This window comes from Astatotilapia calliptera, chromosome 12 (genome assembly GCF_900246225.1).
Source record: "Astatotilapia calliptera chromosome 12, fAstCal1.2, whole genome shotgun sequence".
NCBI lineage: Eukaryota > Metazoa > Chordata > Actinopteri > Cichliformes > Cichlidae > Astatotilapia > Astatotilapia calliptera.
Window position 1 is genome coordinate 22,508,407 of NC_039313.1, and position 25,864 is coordinate 22,534,270.

Genomic DNA, 25,864 nt, shown 5'->3' on the forward strand with positions numbered 1-25,864 from the left:
TCACGGGTTTCTGAATCGTCTTCTGCGGCTCATGCAATAACAATGGTAAAAGTTCAAGTCTGACAAAACTCTGCTAATGGTTTCATCTGGATGAATTTTAACCATAAATTATTTACATGTATATTTCTTTCTTTCTGGGAGAAACCATAAACCAATAGCTTTCAGTACAGCGAGAAACAGAGGAACGAGGGAAATAAGTTTCTCTACTCATGAAATTTTAAACTGATAAACTGCCCTGCTGATAATGAACCAAGGAATTGTCTCCCTCTGTTTGTGCCTCAAACTCTCTGCGTACCTCATTTCCCATTTGCTATATAGCCAAACCATTTCCCCCCCTGCCTCATCCCTCCCTACATCCCCTCCTCTTTCCCTCCATCTGTCCCTACCATGTTCCCTCCCACTTGCTCTCTCCCTCTCCCTCATGGTCTATTTAAGTCGCTCGTTTGCTCTCATTTTCCTCCTACTCTTTCTTAGTATCTCTTGTCAGGACTGTGGAGGAACATTGTGGGCTGGTGGTTCCTCCTCAATATTTAATCCGAATTAAAGAAACAGAGATGGTTTTACTTTTATTTATACAAAGCTTGGACATACTCTGAGAGCCAAGTGGGCTGGGGTGTGTGTGTGTGTGTGTGTGGGGGGGGGGGGGGGGGTGCAGTAATCACACCAATCACACAACATTAACCCAACTGACACAGTCAGTGTCTAGTCCCATCATCCCGTTACAATGCAATGATCTGCTGGGAATCCCAGGGTTCTGCCATTCATGTGGATGTTACTGTGGGATGTGATGTCCAAAGCACTGTTGGTTCACCTAGACTTCATAAGGCAGGTGGTTTTAATGTTCATCTGATAGAGAATTTAATATAATACATAAGAAAATAATGACACTGATGATAAAAAGATTAATGATACAGAACAGCAATAATAAGTAAAAAATATGTAGTTGGCAGTTTAATATAAACTCTTTTTTGTGCTTCAGCCTTAAATCTCTTCTGGTTGGTGCCATGAAAGCAAGAAACACCACTTTATGGGTGGCTCAGCACTATGTCCTGTCATGTGTTCATGTCACTAAAGTCACAGGTGTGAGATATTTATCATCAACCAAGATCAACAACAGAAAAAAAAATGCATAAATAAACAATTAAAGCATTTGATGTATTTCCCACATTTAAGTGCCCTTAAGAGCTATTTTGCAGTTATTTATGGTTATGCTACAGTTTCTCTCAGAGCTTACCAGCTCTACTATTACTGCAGAGTGCTACATGCAGGACAGGGAGGAAGAGAAAACGGGTGATAGCGGTTATAACTGATGAGCATTTGTTAGCTTGATATAAATGCCTGAAAGGCTTCCTAATTCATCTGAAATGCTGGACAGATGTTGACCAATCCCAAATGTCTCTAAGTCTTATAGGAAATAAGTCCCCCAGAAAACCACCCAGCAGACAGGCCTGACCCTCATTTTATTTCAAAGGCAGAGATTAATTCTGTCCAGTTATTCTGTCCAGAATAATGACATTTTAAAAAGCCTGTGGGTTGTAAAGCACTAACAGCAGTGTGAGTTACAATAAAGATAAATTTGGGAAGTCTGAGGTGAATCCTTTCATGCAACTACGCTGCAGTGATATATATTAAGGACCCCCCACCTATCTAAATCTTGTTCTTCACCAAGACACGTTAAAAAGTGAGATATGGCTTGACGTCTGTCAATGCATTTATTATGCACTCACCAGCAAACTTCATTAGCTACACCTGTTCAACTGCTCATTAATGCTAATAGCTAATCAGCCAATGCCAGCAGTTTAATGCATGTAGACATATAGATATAGTCAAAATAACCTGCTGAAGTTCAAACTCAGGTTTGGAATGGGAAGAATGATGATTTAAGTGACTTTGAACATGGTATGGTTGTTAGTGCAAGATAGGCTGGCCTGAGTGTTTCAGAAACTGCTGATCTACTGGGATTTTCCCACACCTCCATCTCTAGGGTTTACAGACAAGGGTGTGAGAAAGAGAAAATATCCAGTGAGCAGATGTTCTCTGAGCAAAACTGACATGTTGATCAGAGGTCAGAGATAATGGCCAGACTGCTTTGACCTGATAGGAAGTCAAGGATCACTCAAAGATCACTTGCAACAACCAAGGTATGCAGAATCGGAATGCACAAGTGAAGAAGGGCCCACAGTAGCAGAAGACCACACATGTGCCACTCCTGTCAGTTAAGAACAGGAAATGGAAACAGGAAACACGAAACCAGGGATCCACCCTGCCTTGTATAGATCACACAGATGCTGGTGGCCTGAGGGTATGGGGGATATTTTCTCAGCATACGTTTGGCTTCTTAGTACCAACTGAGCTTTGTTCAAACACCACAGTCAGCCTGAGTGTTGTTGCTGACCACATGCATCCCTTTATGGCCAAAGTGTACCTTTCTGATGGCTACTTCTAGCATTATGAGGTGCCATGCTATAAGGCCCAAAAAACTTTAAACTGGTCTCTTGAACATGATAGTGAGTTCACTGCATTCAAATGGCTTCTACATATCCCACATCTGCAGCAACAGTGAGATGCCATCATCTCAACGTGGACCAGAAAGTCCACTTTCGAGTTGAGTCCATGCTGAGGCGTCCTCCCAGCAGATTGTTGAATCTATGTCATGAAGATTTAAAACAGGTCTGAAAGCAAAAGCGTATCCAACCCAATACAAACAAGACGCAACTAAAGGAAGTGGCTGGTGAGTGTATGCAATAAATTTCATGTGAGAGTAATTTACATCTAACTCAAAAGGTGCATATTAGTCACCGATTAACTTTACCCCTAAACTACCTTGTCTTCATTCCAGCGTGGCAAAAAATGTCTTGAAAAAGTGTGTACTTTAGGCCCTCTTCATGCAGTGTAAAAAACATTAAGTGCAATAAACAAAAGAAAGCCAACAAGAAAATGACTGAAGCACAAACTGTCCACATAAATAAACCAACATGCTGGAAATAAGGTAAAGCAAAATAAGACACAGCCTTTCTTTGGTCTTCCTGTTTCTCTTCACTAGACCTCTTCAGTACACACACACACAGCCAGTCACCTGCGGTCTAGATCTTTTCTACTTGGGTGTCTCTGCCACAGAGTCAAAAATCAAAGCAAAGGCCTTCTGACAGAGAGCCATATAGACTCACAATTGTTCTTTGTCTTTCTCTTCCACACTTGCCCCTTTCAGACCAGTGCAAAGACTCAGGATTAACTCGCTACTGCTTCGGATATGACGACAAGCTTGTTGTGTGATCTGACTACTCCCGTGGGTGTTGGATACTACCTAATTCTATGGGTGCTGAATAATCACCGTAATACCACATTATATTATACTTAGTGCACTTGGTAAATAGTAATTGTAATAGTTTGTGGTTCTGCAGAGTTCACATACAGACAGATCTTTAAGGAGAGATGTACCACAGCTTTCTATCTTTCTATCGTTATCAAGTGAGTGGTTTTTGTGCAGTTTGCATATGGCTAGAAAAGAAAATTTGAGTTTCAAATATTTCCTTAGAAAAGTGAACGGTTTCTATCACATTTCAAGCCTGCTTACAGAACAAATACCTGGGTGTGCATCATCAGAAGTTAGTGGGGGTGGTTTCTTCTTATGTAGCTGCTCTTGGAAAAACCTGGATCCTTCTAATGGTTGTCAAAACACCTTTTTATTGATATATACTGAGGTGTCAAAACTCATTATTAAAGGTACAATAAAGTTAAGAGTTTTCAGTCTATACTCAAAGCATCACATAAGAAGCAGGTTAGTGGAAAAGCTGGATGTATAGCTGGAGGTATATTACTGAGCTGCAGATCGGTTGTGTTTGGCAGAGCTCAAAACACACAACACAATAATTATACTGTATTTGTAAAACACATGGTGAAGAAAAGCCCGGAGAGCTAAAAATACACTTTAGGTTAGTGGTTACAGCAAGTGAACGTGAACTATTACGATGTCTTTATAGGCAGCTGGGCAGAAATAGGGAAGCATCTGTTCTGTCATATACTCGTGAAGAAAGCAGCTGAAAAATGCAGCCTGAAATGTATTCTACAGAGACATGCTGTGAGCGCGAGTGGAGGGGAAGCTCATGTGATGCCTATTAGTTTGGCAAGTTAGGAGGGTGGTAAAATCATCACAGTAAGAGAAACAGAAAGGTAATAGGCAGCAGAGAGATAACCATATCCATTTCTCTCCTTTCAAAAAAACACCTTTGATACTCTCTGTATGGCAGATGGGCTACAAAAACGACACTTTTATGAGAGATGCAGAAATTGCTGGGAAATACAAAAGTCAACTTTTTAAATCAAACTTTTATGTCCTTAATAAATGTTGAATTGCACTGTTAAGATTACAAGCCAAGGATGATTATGTCTTTCGGTTTAGTTTTTTCTTCCATTAAGCCTAAAGATGCATCAGTTACACGCACAGGTTTACACAGAAGGTTTATTACCCCTGCATCTGATGACGACCAATTGGTTGCATTTCAAATTGTGTTTTATATATTTTTGTCCAGATATCATCAAACTCATTAAAGCTCAAGTTGGATAAAAGTGAACCAAAATAAATGTTTATTTATGGGTTCTTAAGTTCAGAGAGTGAAACAAGTAAAAAAAAAAGAATTCTCCTGGACTTGCCCCAAGCCAACAAGCAGGAAACAAAAATCTATAACTTAGATCTTGTGTAGGGTCTCTTTCCTAATCTTCCTTTTATTAGCTCATAAATATTTTCTATCTAAGTGACACAGAGAAACTTATGGATGTGTGTATATCAAACAGGACTGGAATGTTCTGCTAAACCCAAATGCTGTTATAACTTGACTGCAGGTGATTCAGAAACTCTGCAGTCAAGTGTTTAAAGACAGAACACTTTAAGACCTTACTTTGGTTGCCTGTCAGTTTCTGTATTATTTTAAAATTCTTTAACTTGGTTTAAAGAAATTCGTGGAATTGCTTCAGTATTTATGGCTCGTATACTTAGTCTGAAGCAGTATGACTCTTAATGTCCTCTGGCACAAGTCCTTCAGTTGTTCCAAAGTGCAGAAGAAAAACCTTCAGCGAGACAGCTTTTAGCATATTTTTTTTTGCCCCAAGCCAGTGTGCCAGAGGATCTGAGAGCAGCTGGAAGTCTTTAAAAAACAAAAGTACCTCTTTATGCTGGCTTTTTAGTGTGGTTTATAGAAATTACTTACCTCATTCAATTTGCTTATTTAATTTTATTTATATATATTTTTAGAATTATTAGAATTATTATTATTAATTATTTCTGGTAATATATTTTTTATTTTTTTTTACCTTGAAATCCTTTAATTCACATTTTCAGTTATTTTTATATTCACTTTATGATTTTTTTTCTTTTTTTATTTTTTTATTGAGGGATTGTTTTATTGTGTGTGAGAGCATAAATAAAATTAATTATTCTTGCGCTCTTATTTTCTTTCATTCTTTTATTAGATTGGTTTCAAGCTTTAATTACTAGTTTGTCAATAACCTGTGAAATGCTTTGATCTGGACTAACCTGTGCATCTGGTGAACTGACAGCTGCTATATAAATGTTTAAGTCATCCAGTAGTGTGGAGATCACAATGACTGTCCTGTTTGTGGACTGACAGCACTGCAAAGATGCCCTTTTTATAACAGTTTTGTGAGTTCGGGGAGAGGCTGCGTTGGATTATCTGGGCCTTACAGTTGCTCCTGCTGAATGATTCACATGTCATTGTTCTGCTTTTGTATACTATGTTCAGAGGATCTATTAATTTGAGGATCAGTCAGCCACTGGAACCCCATTGAGAGTGTAATCAATCCACTTACACGCTGCACAGCCATGACCAAAGCTGAGCTGCCTGCAAAAATGCTACATGTATACTATGTGTGTGCATGTACTATATCTATAGATTTTGACTTAATGTAATTATTACACTGACTGAATCACAAAATATGTGTTGGATTCAAGCTCAAGCATTTTACTAAAGTAAAGAAAAGTGTGTGTGTGCATGATACTGATTACAAATTAAAAGGCAAAATGCCACGATCTGCCAGCAGTCCCAAAAATCACTGATCTGGCAAACACTCCCTTCCTTACAAAGCATCTAGTGAACTATGTTTAAACCAAATTGGGGCAAAAGCAACCAAGTAGCAAATGACTTAGTACTGCTGCTGGGTGTTTTTGTATCAGAGTGAATATATTGCAGTGTTATGCTGTAAAGTGAGTGTAAGGTTGTGCAGGAGTGCATGTAGATTGGGTGTAACATTGTGGTACACTTTTACTCGCAGCATGTCTTATCAAACCTGCAAAACTGCAAGCCTTGCCACAATTGCATATATGTGAGTGGGTAGCTCATACCAAATATCGATTTTCCATCTCATTAGAATTTTATATTGCATACCGTACAATTTGCACATGTTTCAATAAATCATTGCACCATTTTCCCATTTTCCTGGAAAAGAAAAAAGACATAAGCAGTGGCTCAAGCCTTTTGCCCTGTACTGTATAATATTTGATTTCAATACAAAACTGAAGTGAAATTACTTAGTCTGAGCAATAACTCTCACCTGTCTGTCTTCAGTAAGATTTAAATAGCTTTAGAAATAAATGTTGAGGAAGTAAATGTCAGATTTTTTAAAAATGTTTTTTACTGGATATAACTAAAAAAATAAAAACAGAAACCATTAGACAGAGCATAAACATATAACTACAACTAACACAACACTACACTATACCAGCTGCCTTGCTTTACTGACCTCCTCATTTATGATCCAGTCTTTTGAACACATTTGCAATTTATTAACAAAACATTCTGGTTAATTTGTGCGTTTTGGCTTAAAATAACTTTTTAAAGTTAAGCTGATGTTCTCAGGAATAGGATGCACAGTTGAGTTGGACCACTACAGAGTCCTTGGGTATAGCAGTGTATGTAATAGGCTGCCCAGTGGTGTCATTTCTTTTCATTAGGAACATTTAGGTTGGGTTTTTCAGGAACATTCAATAATGTTCACTGTTAACACATTTCAGAAAGTTATGCAAATTTTCTCTATTTTTGCTAAAGAATTGAGCAGTGCAAATGACTTTTCATTAGTAGATGTGTAGACATAATTATATACAGATACACACAGATAGACATTCCTACTCCACAGACAGTATTTAACAGCATTAATAAGACCTTTGCGTCATGTGACTGCTCTCAAAGGGACTGGGACTCCTTCCCAGGAGTAAAGGATGTGTGTGACTGCATTCCTTCACAAGACATTTGTTCTGGTGGAATGCTTTAAAAGGGGGCACAGATTCTCAAGTTGAAGGCCATTTGGTCCTGAAAGTCATCTGAATACATTTACATTGACTTGACATTACATGATTTACATACATAAAAGATGGAGAAATAAGTGCTTCAGTTTCAAGATGTAAACATTTCATTAGACAAATCCATATTTGTTCATTTTGGGGCATCTTTACAGAGGTGAATAGTGATAACTATGTTATAAATTGTTTAATAGTGTATCTGAATGTTGTGTGTTTCTGTGTCAGGTTGCTTGTGCTTTAATGTATCATGTATATTTTGTTCATCAGCTTGCATTTCCTCCATCTGCACATATGCATTTGCAGCTCTGCATCAATGTGTTTACCACAATGTATATGTGCAAATGCATAAGGAGTGTTTGAGAAGGAGTGACTCACCAGTTCCTTCTTCTTCATGCACTCCATGAGAATGATGAACAGATGTTGAGCCTGTGAGCGGCTGTAGGTGAAAGTCTTCTGAATGGTCACCAGCAACTGGTCTCTTAGAGACTCATTAATTATGCTGCAGAGGCAGAAAGGTGTGGAAAAAGAAAAGAGAGTATCAAGAACGGGGCCAGAGTGACAGGAAAACAGGCAAATTATATCAGAAGGTTAAACCAAGGCTGACTGGAACTCTTAGCTACCAAATCTCTTGAGTCTTTGTTGAAATACAAATTCTCACATTTGTGTTTTATTAAAGCAAGTTTCATTTTTTTCCCCAAGTTTCTGCATACAAACTCACATAAATATTCAAAGATATTTTGATCTAAAACAATCCCTTGACATCTACAGTGCATCCAATTTTTTCATACACTATTCATGCTTGCCGTTCCACTCCTGTAAAATGTGTACATGTGAGTGCCTACCCTCCCTCCTCTGAGTATTTATGTCCGAAGGCCAAGATGTCAGAGGCTCTGCCGCTGCCGTCGCACACCACCACAGGAACTGGAGGAGTGTCCCTGAGGTACTCCAGCACTATAGAGATCACATTAGGACCCCCTTCTACGATCAGTGCCACCACTGGCACACCCTGACCGATACCTACACGTGAAAACAAGTGGCAGCAGGAGAAACAGGAGGGTAAAGAGTGAAAGAATAAAAGAACAAAACAGAAATATAGCTACAAGCAGCCATAGGCAGCCAAGCAGTTCAGCTTAGCTATGAACTCCATGTAAATATGTACAGTATAATTATAGTTAAAGCGCTGTAAGCACTGATTTGGTAGTCAAATGAGGCTTTCAAGAAAAAAAAAATTTTAGGCAACAATATATATATATTCAGTTTAGTGTCAGCACATAAAAACAATGTTTGATATATGATCACGCTTCCTGTTTGGTTTCCTTTTTCGACGGTTTCAAAATCTAATAACCATGTGATATGCTTTCTGACTATAATCTGTACGGTGACCCTGAGAGGTCAAAAGCACTGCAACTTCAGAAAACACCCAGAAATAGAAAAAAGCTGCAAAAGCACATAAAACACAATGGGAGTTGAATAAAACAAAATCTCACAAAGTACAATGGAAAAAATAATTTTTAGGGTGATGTTAATGTGACTGTGGAAGTGACAGAAACCAAAGCGTGTGAAGGACTGCACTGAGTCAAGCTTAAAGGAAAAAAAGACTCATATATCAATGAAGACTCAGCCCTGGAACCTCTGGTACCAGAACTATTTTTAAGGCTAATACCAACACATGCTGCAATTTCTTTGTGCTTCCTCAAATAGGGTCTTTTTGCCTTTAAACCATTTTAAACCATTTAGTTTAACTATCGGTGTGTATTATCTGGCTTCATGGATAGATAAAGCTGGGTATCATTTGAATACCAGTGTGGATGTATGCTATGCCTTCTAATGATAATGCCTAGAGGAAAAAGAAAACATCCATCCATCCATCCATCCATTCGCTTCCGCTTGTCCTTTTCAGGGTCGCGGGGGGCGCTGGAGCCTATCCCAGCTGTCATAGGGCGAGAGGCGGGGTACACCCTGGACAGGTCGCCAGTCTGTCGCAGGGTGCATTTTTGAAATGAGTAAACATTAATTTTATTTTTGTTCTTTTTTTTATTTTTTTATTAACAATATGATGAATATGTTTATAGTATATATATAAAAGAAAACATGTAAACTGTAATCAGAACTGGTCCCAGCATGGAACCCTGTGGAACTCCATAATTAACCTTAGTGTGTGAAGAGGATTCTCCATTTGAAAGAACCACTTGGAGTCTGTTAGATAGATCTACCAAGTTTGGCACTGGCAGAGGACAAAAGCTGTCTTGCTTCTTAGACAGCTTGGCTGGGAAAAGCTTTTAAAAAACAAAAATCCATATTATAACTTTTATGTGATTTGGTATGAAGATCATGTGTTCCCAGTTTGATAAGACTGAATTCAGTTAAATTCTTTATGAAAACCAATATGGCAGACATTCACACCATATTATGCTTTGAGCTTTAGCTGGATGAAAAGCCCCCGACAGTTCCTCATTTTCACAGTCTCAGCTCTGTGCAGTAACACACCTCCATGTTTGACCTGATACTTGAGCACTCGCGGTCCAGAAATGGAAGTTATTGAAAGGAATCGGGGAACTATCTAAAAATCAATTTTCTAAACTTCTCTACAATACAGATACTCTGGCAGAAGAACACAAAAGAGGAAGAAGAAGATGAGAAAAGGTAGAAATGGTTGCCTCTGATGCACTGCCTGGCCCTCAAAAAGGACAAAAAAGTAAAGAGGGAAAGAAGATGGGTATTGAACAGAGGAAAAATCTAAAAATAAATAGGCTTCACTACTTGTGTAAACCTGGATCTATAATTGGAAAAAGTGTTCTAAATTTAATACTTGTGATGCCACATGACTATTTTCATGTCACTTTGTAATCATGGGAGAGAAGTTGACAAAAAAGCAGCTGAACCAAAAATATCCATCCCACTTAGTGCTTTGTGTTCCTTGCCACACATACAGGGAGTGCAGAATTATTAGGCAAATGAGTATTTTGTCCACATCATCCTCTTCATGCATGTTGTCTTACTCCAAGCTGTATAGGCTCGAAAGCCTACTACCAATTAAGCATATTAGGTGATGTGCATCTCTGTAATGAGAAGGGGTGTGGTCTAATGACATCAACACCCTATATCAGGTGTGCATAATTATTAGGCAACTTCCTTTCCTTTGGCAAAATGGGTCAAAAGAAGGACTTGACAGGCTCAGAAAAGTCAAAAATAGTGAGATATCTTGCAGAGGGATGCAGCAGTCTCAAAATTGCAAAGCTTCTGAAGCGTGATCATCGAACAATCAAGCGTTTCATTCAAAATAGTCAACAGGGTCGCAAGAAGCGTGTGGAAAAACCAAGGCGCAAAATAACTGCCCATGAACTGAGAAAAGTCAAGCATGCAGCTGCCAAGATGTCACTTGCCACCAGTTTGGCCATATTTCAGAGCTGCAACATCACTGGAGTGCCCAAAAGCACAAGGTGTGCAATACTCAGAGACATGGCCAAGGTAAGAAAGGCTGAAAGACGACCACTACTGAACAAGACACACAAGCTGAAACGTCAAGACTGGGCCAAGAAATATCTCAAGACTGGTTTTTCTAAGGTTTTATGGACTGATGAAATGAGAGTGAGTCTTGATGGGCCAGATGGATGGGCCCGTGGCTGGATTGGTAAAGGGCAGAGAGCTCCAGTCCGACTCAGACGCCAGCAAGTGGAGTACTGGTTTGGGCTGGTATCATCAAAGATGAGCTTGTGGGGCCTTTTCGGGTTGAGGATGGAGTCAAGCTCAACTCCCAGTCCTACTGCCAGTTTCTGGAAGACACCTTCTTCAAGCAGTGGTACAGGAAGAAGTCTGCATCCTTCAAGAAAAACATGATTTTCATGCAGGACAATGCTCCATCACACGCATCCAAGTACTCCACAGCGTGGCTGGTAAGAAAGGGTATAAAAGAAGAAAAACTAATGACATGGCCTCCTTGTTCACCTGATCTGAACCCCATTGAGAACCTGTGGTCCATCATCAAATGTCAGATTTACAAGGAGGGAAAACAGTACACCTCTCTGAACAGTGTCTGGGAGGCTGTGGTTGCTGCTGCACGCAATGTTGATGGTGAACAGATCAAAACACTGACAGAATCCATGGATGGCAGGCTTTTGAGTGTCCTTGCAAAGAAAGGTGGCTATATTGGTCGCTGATTTGTTTTTGTTTTGTTTTTGAATGTCAGAAATGTATATTTGTGAATGTGGAGATGTTATATTGGTTTCACTGGTAAAAATAAATAATTGAAATGGGTATATATTTGTTTTTTGCTAAGTTGCCTAATAATTATGCACAGTAATAGTCACCTGCACACACAGATATCCCCCTAAAATAGCTAAAACTAAAAACAAACTAAAAACTACACAGCAAATTCAAAAGTGTTAAATTTTTTGGTGTTAATAGTCTCCTTGCAAAAGTAGAGTTAATTTTACTCTAAGCAGAGTCACATTCTTTTAATGTAACTCTGAGGTGTAAAATCGAGTGTTAAAAATGAGTGTTTCTCTGTCAAATCTGGAGGTGTTATAATGGAAACATTAACTCCTGACCTCTTAACTCTGAACTCCTACAGGGGCTATGACACCAACAGAGTAAATTCACAGACTCCGCCCCCAGCACGGCTCCAATCGAAGCTGAAGTGAAGCCGTTTCAGAACATTTTGCTCTACATATTTGAGTTGTTTGCCATGCTTGGTAAGTCATTTTTTCAAAGATTGTTTCAATTATTATTATGAGCTTTTACTTCTGTGGCTCTTTGGAGTTGAGACAAAGCTGTGTGAAAGGCATTAGCCATGTTGCTCGCTGATAGCATAACATTCTGTTTTAGCTAGCTGAAAGGTATTGTTTGCGGGCAAATACCACAGCCTTGAAAAAAGCTTGCATGTGAATTTTCAGTCAAACTTTTGGTCTAATATACACCTAAAACAATGTCTAGAATGTGAAATGTTGGTATAATGGTGCTACTTGAAGCCTGAAAACGATTTCCCATTAAAAAAAAACAAAACAAAAACGAACAAACAGCAGTAGCAGACGTCCTGACTCGATTCTACGTTAGCATTCCTGTACCACTTGGGCTCAGGAATAACAGTAAAGTTGACCCAGCTTGGACACAGTATAAATAATGTTTATCCTATGTTTATCCTAATGTTTATCCTATCCGTGTGCACACGGTTTAGGTAAAAATGAAAAAGGTTGAGGTTTTACATTTAGTTCAGTATTACCTGTTGCCTGTGTCCTTGTCTTTTGGGAAAATACTTTACACAAGTAATGGCTCAAAGAGGATTCCTTTTTTTTTTTTTTTTTTTTTTTTACTGTGCTGCAATTGTTTACTGGATTATTTGTGCCATTAATTAGTGTCAACTAATTTTTATTCAATCTCCACACAGGATATGCTTGTGAAGATGGAATATGAGGGAGAGCAGAAGTGCGTTGAAGTTCCACAAAGGGATGAATGAAGGACATGCATATTGTATTAAAGAAATAAGTGATGAGAATGCTGTTATTTGCATTTACCATGTCAGACCTTTTGATAAACAAAATACTAATGAAAGTGAGAACATGTATACTGTTACATCTTTCAGAAAATGTTTTGAAATTGTGGTGCACAGTTCAGAATAAATGTTTTTCAAAAACCATTGCATCTTTTTAGTAAATGCTTATTTCCAAAAGAAATTTCTAGAAGTTCAGAACAGTAAAATTCCTGCTTTTTAGAATGAATTAGAAGATAACTCCTCAAAAATACAACTTGCCTAATAATTCTGCACTCCCTGTAGAGAGAGAGAGCGAGAGAGACGGGTGCAGTGTGTGTGTGTGAGAGAGAGAGAGAAAGAAACAGAGGAAGTGGTTTAGTGATCCCTGTTCTCACAACAGAGATCTTTGTCTCTTAATCATGGCTTTTCAGGGTAATATTTCATAATTTGCAGGTGTGTTTTCTATATGCAGTGAGACATATGGGAGAACACTGTAAAAACTGCAGTTAAATTTGTAAATTTATGTAAAAGTTATATCACAAAAGTCTCAGAGAAATTTACTACTTTTGTCTGTTCCTCTCTTTAATTCTTATGGTTTCCTCCCCATTTCATAGTCGACCACAGAACATCCCCCCTTAAACCACTATAAAACCCTATAAACCCCAGAGTCTCATTCTCTCTTACTCCCTTATATTCTTTCCCCTTTTAGTGGTCTAAGTCCAATCCACGTCCCAAGCCCCCTTCCTCTCCTCTGTGTCTCACATCCTCTCTTCCTAAAGTTCTTTCAGTTGCCACTCCGGTCTCATCCTCTTCCTCCCGTTCTGCTCCATGCGGTTGTGTTTTATGGCGGCTATTTAGACCCTTCTAATTCAAAAGCTGTGTAACTGCCTGATCCTACCCGCCCAGCATCCTCACCCTGCTCTGCATAATTCACGGAGGAAAGAGCATGGTCTGTCTCTCAAACAAGCAGGCAGACAGGCACATACAAATGCATGCGCACATGGGGCATGCACACACTCTCGCAAACACAAGAGCAAGTGCATAGTCAGAAGTCGACCCACCATCACGCTTTGCCTCACACAGCCTTGTATGGCCTTACAACAGGGACAGTTACATAAAGAGAATATTTTCGGGTCCTTGCCTACTTCAAAGAGGTACAACGTCACTGTACCACAACACATCTCATGACCATACATCAATAGAGCAGAGAGAGGAGCAGACTAATGGCTTCCTTGTTACATTTGATTCTTCCATTTTTTTTTAATGCCAATTTCTGTTGTTATCTGTGTGTGTGTGTGTGTGTGTGTGTGTGTGAGTGTGTGTGGTGTGCACGCAAGTGTCAGATCATGCATTGATATTGATGACTGCTGAGCTTTGGAGGCAACGCTGCACCCTCTAAAGTACATTATTGTTCAACTGAAACCCACCAAGGAGCAGATGAGGAGGGAAAAGCACAGCTGTGTCATGGCTAATTGGTAGGAGGAAATTCTGCCTGTGTGCACACAACCACACACAACCACTCACACAAATAGAGTCACAAAGACAGACAAACCACAAATTCTCTTTTGGCTAACTAGCCTAAAGTCGATGGAACATTTTAGGATGACTTTTGGCCTCTGATTTACAGTATTTCTTTTCTTTTTTCTCCTACTTTCTTTAAAAAAAAAAATAGGATCAAACTTTAGAGTATTTATTGCTTTGGCATTGTTTTGTTTTTTGTTTTTTAAATTAACAGTCTTTTAGTACTGGGTTTGTCCTCTCAAAATAAGTCATTGTGGAAAACTGTATTTTTCACATATTGTTAAAATGAAGAGGGTAAATTCTAATGTGCTGATGATGCATGATGTGCTTTCTGTAAATTGTGGTCCTGGTTAAAGTAAAAAAAGAATAATAAAGCAGGACACGGTCTGGAGTGACCCTACCTTATGACTGACAACCATATGAGCATGTGTCTCTCATTTTCTCAGTGACATCAATCCCCTGCTTGTCAGTAACCCATGACTGATATCATAGCAGCACCTTTCAAATAGAGTCAGTAGGAAGGAAATCTCGTTTAAGTACCTGGAACAGTTGCTGAGATTTAATCCCATTTTCTGTTCAGCGGCTTGGTTTTGATTGGCTCTGATGGCCAAATCCATCTTCCTCTTAAGCTCATCTGTGTCAGTTCTGGGTGGGACCTTCCATGATATTTCCAGAATCACATAGATATTGTTTAATTTAAAAAAAAATTACTTACTACAGTCTCCAGGTTATCAAATGGAACAAAACAGCACGTGTTTCCTCTAAGATTATACTCTTAGAAATGATGTGTTTAAAAAATGTGTTGGTTCATGTGTCACACATTTTCTGTGAATTTGAACACAACTTGTGAAAAATCAAAAAGAAGAAAAGTTACAAATGTAATTTGAAATTTTCACATGTATCCAATCTTTTGTCCCTGAGTTTATGCAGAAAATCCATTAAAATTGAACATATTATGCGCTGCATTTTTACAAGTGTTCTAAGTATTTTTTAAAACACAGATTTCACCTAATGTTTGACATGGACTTTGAATAAAGGCATAAAAAGTCAGTGATAACATAGTCTGACAACCATCTATTAGCTTGTGAAAAAAAACTTTGTTATAAAAAACAAAAACAAAATTGGTTTGTAAAACACATCTATTCAGAGTGTACCTTTTTCTTCCAGTCCTAAAGTAGCTTACAACCCATCCGGGCATGGAGCCACCATTCCTGCTATTATACCTCCAATTGCTATGCCTTACAGAGTAACTTTGTTTCCTGCAAGATCTGTTATCTTACGTAGAAAAAATGGTTTTCGATGCATTAATACACAGGATTGGGAGGTATGAATCAGGCATCTGAGAAGATTCTTTAAAGCTGGGGTGAGGGAACTCCAGGCCTCAAGAGCCAGTGTCCTGCAGGTTTTAGGTGTGCCCATGAGCCAACACAGCTGATTTAAATGGCTAAATTACCTCCTCAATCTGTCATGAAGTTCTCCAGAGGCCGGGTAATGAACTAGTCATTTCAGTCAGGTGTGTTGACCCAGAGTGATATCTAAAACCTGCAGGACACTGGCCCTTGAGGCCTGGAGTTCCCCACCCCTGCTTTAAAGCATGTTGCCAGAGAGGCTGTTTCTAATGTCAGTGAAAAGCAGTATTGACATTACCTCGTTGTTTTTCTATAATATTTCTCTGTCTGTGGATATCATCTATATTAATGTGGTTGAAATTGAATCCTTAAATTTAGAAATGCTAATGCTCTGCTGAGATACAGTGATTGTACTTTTTAAATGCAATCCTTTGATTGTTAAATATGGCTGTATAAATGCATCATGTGTGCTCTCTCACTCAGTTGATGATCATCAGCGGAGTCATGTGTGGAGTTATTTCAGCTCCGCAAAAAGCCAAGACACGGCATGTGACACATGTGAAAAGGCCACAAACAGAATATGATGATGAGTTTATGATGAAGTGAACTGAAGGAGGAGGAGAGGGACAAGTGCTGCTAGGGTGAGACAAACGTAGATTGTGGAGTCCTTAGATGCTGCGTGCACGATCCAGGTACAGAGACAAATGTGGAGGTGTTGGCAACATGTAGCACTGTTGCTGAATTTTAGAAAGTGACTTATATCTAGGCTTAGGTTTTTGTGTCTATGTTTAAATGATGGGAATTCCCTGAATCCTTAAATGCAGTAAACTATCCTAAAATTGAAGTGGGACCCTAAAAAACCACATAACGTCTTGACAGAAACTACTGTTTGTTTCTTTCAGAACTGCTTTAACTCTTTGTGGCATAGATCTGACAAGGAGCAGGAGACACACATCTGACATTTTGGTCCATACTGACATGCTGCAGACTTGTCAGCTGCACATCCATGACGTGACTCTCCCGTTTCACCACATCCCAAAGGTTCTCTATCGGATTGAGATCTGGTGATTGTGGATGCCATTTGAGTAGAGTGAACTTGCTGTCATGTTCACAAAACCAGACATGATTTGAGTTTTATGACATGCTGCATTATTCTGCTGGAAGCAGCTATCTGAAGATGGGTACACATAAAGCCTCATAAAGGAACAATATCCAGGTAAGATGTGGTGTTTAAATGATAAGGGTCAAGAAATGGCCAAGAAAATATTCCCTACATCATTACACCACCACGAGCATGAACCACTAATAAAACAAAGCAGGATAAATCCCTGTTTTTGTGTTGTTAATGGCAAATTCTGACCCTACTAATCATATCTATTATCTATTCAGACCAAACAATGTTTTTCTAATTGTCTATTGTTCAGTTTTGGTAAGCCTGTATCAATTGTAACCTCAGTTTCCTGTTCTTAGCTGACTGTGTGGTTTTCTGCTACTGTGTGCCAACTGCTTCGAGGTTCGACTTTTATGTATACCTTGATTGTAACAAATTGTTATCTGGGTTATTGTTGCTATATACAGAGAGCTGGAGATTTTGAACTCCAGAGATGGATGTGTGGGAAAATCCCAGTAGATATGCAGTGTCTGAATACTCAGCCTGAACTGTTGATGGATCCAGATGGATCCACCCAGATGTTGCAGCAGAAACTGAGGCTCATGTCTTTTTAGCTGTCTGTTGTTCAGTTCTGTAACTGTAGCAAGTTTTATATCAACAATATTACAAGCTTTTGTCTTTTTTAATTGGACTTTGATGTTGACGATAGTTAAACAGTGAAGTTATTCAATCCTATTTATATATATCATATAATATAAATATACACATAATATATATCCCCTTTGTACTGTCTGTTTCAAAGTACTGACTGTATCCATGCACACTTCACACACGCTAATATCAGATAACAAAGAGTAAAAATCCCCAGTCTCTCTTTGGCTCCCATGTCTCTCATATATCAAATATAATTTTAATCCACTGCCCACACCTTACTTTTCAAGAGCGAGACTACTCTGAAAGAGTGTGAAAAAAGTAGAAGTAGCCAAAAAAAGGGGGGAGGGAGTCCAACGCTGTAATTTTCTATATATATATCCAGTCTGGAAGACGAGGAAGTAATGAGGAACTGAAGGAATTAGCGAGGTAAAGAGCAGCGTGTAAGCAAGATACACATAACATGCTTAAATGGTCCTAATTAAGGATCCAGCAATGACTCATCCGCCGCGTGTGTGTCTGCGTGTGCGTTGGCGTTTGCGAGTTTGTCCTTGTATGTGTCAAATTAGCATCAGCATGACTGGAGGAGGTGTGCTACAGTATGTGGGCCCTTGTCTTCTCACCTCACACCACCACCCTACACCAATAAAATAAACCAAAAATAAATTTAAAAAAAAAAGTAAATTCCTTCAACACACACTGACACACTTAAACATCAGAAACAGATATGAGAACCTAACTTGACAAGCTATAGAACAAAATGTCACATGGTATGCTAAAAGGTCAAAGCTTCTCTCAAAATCTCAAATATTTAGTCTTTAACCTTCTTGAAGCAGCTCAGATGTAATCACATATCTTTTTATTTTTATTAGAAATATTAGAATTAATGTGCCAGAGTGAGTTTTACACCAGCACTCAGCTAAAAATGTGTTTTCACTGACCAGAAAACACAGTAATTGGGGTTGATCTGTGTGTTGATTTGTACCTAAACATCTACAGCTTGTCCATTATAAATTCAAGCCTCATTTCTTTAAGTGTTGATTATATTCCTGAAGAATATTTTGCATTTTGCCCCCGAGGAACTTGATTTGAACTGGATAAAATCACCTCAGGCATTTAAGACAGATGCTTAAATGGCATAAATGCTTCTGTCTCTTCAAGATGAATACGTATGTGTCGCCCTTCTGAGTGTGTCTATGTCAGGAAGCATTCTTTATAAATAGCCACTTACAGGGTCTGTACCCTATGAGAATGACAGCTGAAATGACTCAAATGAAATTAGATGTTGTTCTCCCTGTTTCACTGAAGCAACAGTTCCCAAACTGTGAGGCAGGCCCCACGTCTGTAGGTGTGGACAACGAGGGGAAAAATATGGAGTGAAATTAATTGAATGAGATTTTTCACTGGAAAAAAAAGTGTTAACCAGCGGTAGTACAGTACTAACCACTGCACTGCCACGCATGTGTGGGTGTTCTCCCTGTGCATGTGTGGGTTCTGTCTGGGTAGCTTAAAGTTACAGTGTGTAAATTCTCAACAGCCAGTGCATTGCAGTCAAGTGAGATCTGTTTTTTTTTACCTGTCCCAATTTAAGTGCATGATCAAACCTATGGTGCCCCCTGTGAGACAAACAACTGTGGCTACCATTTTTCTGTAGTGAGTCTAGGCTGTGAGTCCGCTGTCTTTTTCATGTCTCTTTACTTTGAAGGAGGCTAAAAAACTTTGTGAAAGAAACATAATAAGATGAGTCAGTGAATCTCCTTTCTGTCAGATGACAGTGATACTAAGGTGAGTTGTTGATGATATGTTGAACTTTTTTGCTGTTATGCACTGCTGTTTTGTCTGCTGTTAGCATCTGCTCCGTTAGCTGCAGCTTTTGTAGCTGTTAGTCAACATTAGTGAAACTTTTTTTGAAGTCGGTCTAACATTGTTGGACACTTTGCAGGTAGCACATGAACGCAGGACTCGGACATGCTCATATGATGTGAACATGTAATGAAACTGTTTATCAGAGTGAAAATGTAATATAATATTAGCTTACTAGCTAATATTAGCAAGTGTTGCTCAACCAATCATTTTATGAGTCCAAAATTTTTTTTTTCCTGATAAATAACCTAAAAAATAATACCTGACTTACTGTAGCTTTAATTGAGTACTCTAAATTGACTGTTTAGGTTTAAATAACTGTTTTAGCTGAACAGTCCAGGATATATTCCACTTCACACTATATGACAAATTCAATTGGCCGTTAAGAAAACGTATTTATTTTTTGAGAAAAATAAAAAAGAGTTGATTGATTCTGTTTCACCAACCTTTATTCAACTTGGGGGTTTTTTTTACTAATAAAATAAAATTAGCTTTTTGTCTGAATTAGTCTGGTTCGTACGGAACCCCTCTGATGACTTGGTCCAAAAAACAAATAAATTGTGGCCACAAAATACTACTTCGTGCCCTCGAAATAGTATAACGTGCCCACAAAATACTTATTTGTGGCCATGAAATACTATATCGAGGGCACGAAATAGGTTTAACGTGCGCACGAAATACTAATTTGTGGTCACGAATTGAGTATAACGTGGCAAACGAATTACGCATTTGTGGCAATGAAATATATAACGTGCACACACCATATTGATACAATTCCTGGACAGCTGCGTAGAGACATAAGCATAAGAGTAGGCTAAACCTATACACCATGGACAGAGACAGTATGACTGACTTTTATTTTAGGCTGGAAATGAGCAACAAATGCATTTTGAAAAGCCTGGCAATGCAAGGAACCATTATTACAGAGAGACATTTAAACAGGATATTAAGATAAGATAAGATAAGATAAGCTTTATTAGTCCCACACGTGGGAAATTTGTTTTGTCACAGCAGGAAGTGGACAGTGCAAAAGTTATATAGCAATTATTATAACTGAGTGCCCAGTTGCTTTACAGACAGATTTTATTGTCAACCAACTGCAGGGGTCTCGGAAGGATCACAGTTATCGGTCAAGTGTTTCGTGCCCACAAATTAGCATTTCGTGCGCACAGTATACCTATTTCGTGCCCTCAAAATAGTATTTCGTGGCCACAAATAAGTATTTCGTGAGCACGTTATACCCATTTTGTGCCCACGAAGTAGTATTTTGTGGCCACAATTTATTTATTTTTTGGACCATGTCATCAGAGGGGCTCCGTAGGTTCGCAACCCGTCCACTGTGACATTTCTGACTGTGCCACCACTGTTTTTAACCCACCTACTGTTCCAAAATACATTTACTACATTTCACACTACTGATTGTGCAGTCAGATTCTTTCCACACCACATAACATGTCGTCATCCATGCACATCCTCAACCTGGAACCATACCTGGAGCAAGTTTTGTATCCTACCCACTACTGACTCTGTTATCTCTCCACCACAGGGTTGGACACTCTGGCAGTTCTTGGTTATCATTTTTGACATGTTTTGTGTACGCATTCATGCATGAACACACCTTACCCGCAGTGACTTCAATTGTCCCCACAATGTCTCTGGTCAGTTTTTACTCATATTGCCTGAAAATAGATTATCTATTGATCCACACACCGTGCCAATTCACTGACCACCGACCAGAGAGGCTGTGAAAGAGAATTAATGATTCAATTCTAAACATTTAAAAGAAATTTAAACATTTGTATTTGATCATTAGAATTATGCACACTTCCATATAATCTCCTATTAGTGCTTTATTTGATCTATTACAATCTGTAAATGGTATCATTTCTAATTCATATTCTAGATGCCCATATGCACACTTGGCATTAAAAAGGATCATATTCTGAAAGAGTTTGTCCAGGCATTTACAGTGAACACAGAACAGTACAAACTCATTGACTTCCCATGTGCCACAGTGTAACTATAATTCATTCAATATTTGCTGATGGAGGTCACAGTGTCAAGGCTAATCTGCAATGCAAAGCCTTATGGCTTCTGAATTCAATTGCCCCAACTATTTCTTTTACGTGTGCTGTGATTAATTAAATCACTGTAATAGGAGGGCAGGTGAAGGTTAACACAGTATCTACATGAATGCATCTATTTCAATACACCAAGTAATTTAGGTGAAAAGCAAGAGGGCACGTTCAAGGCCAGTCGTTCATTGTCACTGACCGCATCTAAACTTGCACAAATTAATAACTTTTTTCCTGGTGTGTGGATTCAGTTTTAAATTGTCACGTAATGAATGCAGCAAATAAGATGAAGGGCTCTCTTATTTTTCTCTATATTAATGGATGAGGCCTGTTTTGATATTTTATCACACCACGTTTTTCCTCCTTTTACCTCCCAATTTTTCATCAAAGCAAACACAGATAACACCTTGCCTCACTGCCTGCATCTTCGGCTGTTTCTTACCTCCTTTGCACTTTATTTCGTTTTCTTCCTTCTCTCCCTGCCCTTAATCCTTTTTTTCTGTATTAATTTTCCCACTCTCCTCTCGGGCTCGTTCTGCACTTCTGTCTGTTGTGAGGCAGTGATTAAAAAGCATTACAGCCAAGGCCACAGACACATCAAAAGAGCTGTGCAGCGGTGAATCAACAGTGTTGAATGGTGCCAATCATTTTATTGATTTCCTCATCTTACAGTTTGACATTGTCTACTTGGGAATGAAAAGCAGGAGAAAGAAATGCTCCAGTGTAAGAGTAACTGAGAGAATATATATATAAAGTTCTTTTTTTTTCCAAAACAACATTTGTTTACTTTCATTTATCAACGTTCACTGGGTAATCTGTACCTCTGTTCACATGGGAAATATTCTAGGTTGCCTGAGCTCCATCCTCGTCTGGCTAGCTAACTAATGAGAAGCCCATTGATACAGTAGTACTCAGTATTGACTCTAGTGCTCCCTGATTGTACTTGTGCGTCCTTACAGTACAATGGTTTTTCTACCCTAGCCCGCTTGAGATCAAATTGGGCTACATCATCCATGGAGTGTCACTCCAGTGCTCTAGTTTTAATGTGCTGGCTCCAACCATCCATATTTACAGCCTTTGAAGCCATGTTTCGTGTCTTAGGACTTTTATTTTGTTTACACACAGCCAGAGATACCGCTTTTAGATTTAACATCAAATATTCAGCAAAAAGTGAGTCAGTTTTTGACTCAAATGTGCTCTTACGGCAACAGAAATTGACCTGTTTTAGATTATAACCTTTTTGTAAGAGGGTAACCAGACAAAAACACCCATAGATTTGTTGTAAAGCACTGATTCCCATAATTTAAACAAAATGTTAGAATATTGTGGAGCCAATTTGATTGCTACAGCATTTCTGGCAGTCACATGGTTATAGCTGTTTCATGGATATTCACACACAGGCGCAGTAGGATTAGCTACAGGATTGCCCAGACATCACAAAAATACCACAGGGGAAGATTACGCATATCTATCCACCACACTTCTTTCATCTTGTGTTGTGTGCAATGTTTGGGACTATGTTGGGGAAAAAGAGAGATCTGGTGGTTACATGTGGTCTAAAACCCACAAGCATGGCCATTTAAACTTAACTGCTGTTTTCTCCCCTTCACTTTTTTTTAAATCTTTCTTTCTTTGACAACACCTCCGGGCACACGTGGATCCCACAGGGGTACCTGCTGTGAGGAAAACTGATGCAGTCATCCAGTGACTATGGACAGGTGATCAAGTCAAAAAATGGCCTTTGTCCACAAGCCTGACACTGGTGAATAAAGAGGTAAATGCCCACACACATCAAGATACACATGCATACAAACGCACAACACGATTCAGTATAATATAGCTCTTCACTCTATAACTGAGTGGATTTGTTTCTTGACTTTCTCATGTTAAGAGGATTGAATATATTCAGTATTCATTTTTCACTTTCCTTAATTTCTTTTTTTAATCATTGTTTTTTAGCAATTAAACAGCTTGCTATTACCAGAAGGGTAATTGCTTGGACTTCCTGAATTTCCCAAACTGGACATTGAAAAGCTTCCGTGCCATGAAAAAGTATTTGCCTCCTTTCTTTGTTTTTCACATATTTGGCACATTTAAATGTTTCAGATCAGCAAAAAATTAGACATACTATTAATATTAGAGTAAATTTCAAAATTCAGTTTTTAAAAGATGATTTCATCTATTAAGTGAGAAAGCAATCCAAATGTACCTGGCTAAACCTGCTAACTGGTTGTGCCACCATCGGCAGGAAGAACTGCAATCAAGTGTTTGTGATAATTGGCAATGAGCCTTTCACATCACTGTGAGGAATTTTGGGTTTTCTCCTTGCAACTCTCTCAGGGATGCCATTTTTGCCCAAGGGCAATTACTTTTTCAAATTGGGTCAGATTGGTTTGGATAGCTTTTTTCCCCACAGTAAATGAAATAATTTACTGCAAAGAACTAAGAAATGAAGAAGGGGGTAAATACTATTCACAGCACTATACAGTTATTATCTTTTTATATATGTACTGTATATGTATATATGCATATGTGTGTGTGTGTGTGTGTGTGTGTGTGTGTATGTGTATGCATAAGACTTAATAAGAGCTCACTTTGACAGTCAAAGATAAAAGTACCAAGTCACTATAGAAGTATAGGTTTTCATGTGATTTTGATTAAGGCGGTGGATTCCCTTTGATAGAGGACTTCACCTCAACAGGCAAGTTGCCAGGATGAGTGGCAGGTTTAACTTTAGCTAAAGCTGAAGGTGGCTATCAGTGCAACCTCAGGCAGTGCGGATTATTTTCAGAGATAGTCTGTGGGTTATGGCTCTGTGGGTAGTCAGCAGGTCACTGGTTACCTATAACTAACAACTGGTAATAACTAATAAACATTAGTACTCATCTTGGAAATACAGCTAACAGCTGCAGAAAGGATTTAAATCAGCGGTGGTACATTAGATGCTTGCATGACAACTGGCCGTCCCTTTGCCTTCCCAGCCCCTTTTGTATTAATCCAGGCATAGGATGACAAAGGGAAGTCCATAGGTCACATGGCTGGATGATGAACGTACACCGCTTTGTCCCTTTAATACCAGGAATATTTCTAATAACCTTGAAGTTAGAGGATTAGGAGGGATGTGGTAGTGTTAACACTTCTTCTAAGAATGAAAATGACATTTGAAATCTCCTTGCAAGCTCGCTATCAGCAAACATCAATGAGGCATCTGACAGCGGATAAAACTGGTGCTGACAAAGAGAAGATCTGAATCACAGCACTCGACTCTGTGGCAACGCACCCACTTCCTGAGTTTTACAAAAAGCACTAGTGTAAAAGTGCGTGCATTCATGTCAACCGAACCCCGAAGAAATTATTTCAAAATGGTTTTACCCTGACAGCAAAAGAAGGTAATAGCAAATAAATCCCGGTTGCAAACAACATTTATCTGACTTAGGTTTGCTCCTGGCTCAATCAAAACAATACTGCAAGAGGCTATTGAGAAATATATTTAAAGGATATCACAGAGGTTTATGTGCGATTTTGCTTTGCTTGTGTCTGTGTATGACAGAGCGCGAGAAGAGGAGGGTGAGATAGAAAAAGACAGAGAAATGCATTTTGTATTCATGTAAATCCATTCAGTTTCTAGCTAAGGTATAATGTGAAAAATGAAAACAGAGAAATGCAATGCAACAAGGACTCAGTGCCGGATGAACACGCCGCACAAAGGCAAATATGCCGACTCAAAAATACACTGAAAAAAAAATTAAAGCTTATGTTTTTGGGCACATGAACAAGTATTTGTACTTGCTACCCTTTGTGAGCACAGGACGCTTTTGGTGCAACTAATTCGAGCTTCACAAAAATAAAGAATACAGTGAAATTAGGATTTTTGTGTTAATGCAATTTGATTTATCTGAAAAAATATATAAAAAGAAACTGTTGTCTGTACAGCAAAGCCAGCAGCTTAACATGTGTATCACGCAATATTCAGTACAAAGACAGGTAAGTAAACAACCAAAAACAGTGTGATCAAGCTTTTTCCTTCCCCCAGTGGTAGTATAAGGATACATTACTGTATGTACATGCATTTACAGTCATGTATACTGTATGTCTACATATGTTGTAGTTCTGTGCTTGCCACTGTGCCTGTGTTTGCCAGCTGGCTTGATAGCTGTAGGCACCAAAGAGGAAAAGAAAAAAAAAAACCCACAGATTATCAAGCAGATTTATTTGAGGAAAGAGTTCATCGGAGCTGTCAAGAAGCTTTGAAAGAAAAAAAATAACCCACCCCTGAAGGGAGGGACACTTTCAAAGGCTTACGAAGTTATATCTACCTGGCTAAAAATACACCTTCTGACAGCATGTGCTCACTATAAAGCAGGTAATTTTAGTCTACAAACTAGAGTGAACCCAATTAACCCACAGAGGTGTCGCTGATAAAGCGAGGATTACAGTTTCATGATGCCGTTATCACTCGCCGCAATATTTAAAAACACCAACACTAATGTCGGGTAAATAGGTCAGTTTGGCTCAGAC

General features: G+C 38.8%; 1 protein-coding gene across 14 annotated transcripts in view; it reads right to left on the reverse strand.

The window, feature by feature from the left end:
* trpm3 (transient receptor potential cation channel, subfamily M, member 3) overlaps positions 1-25,864 on the reverse strand; it is a 147,990-nt gene that overhangs the window by 35,916 nt on the left and 86,210 nt on the right. For all 14 annotated transcript variants that reach the window (XM_026187092.1, XM_026187103.1, XM_026187093.1 and 11 more), the window contains exons 7-8: positions 8,152-8,326; positions 7,685-7,808 (exon numbers count right to left, since the gene is read on the reverse strand). In XM_026187092.1, the coding sequence (XP_026042877.1) occupies positions 7,685-7,808; positions 8,152-8,326 (299 nt within the window). The remainder of the gene's footprint in view (positions 1-7,684; positions 7,809-8,151; positions 8,327-25,864) is intronic.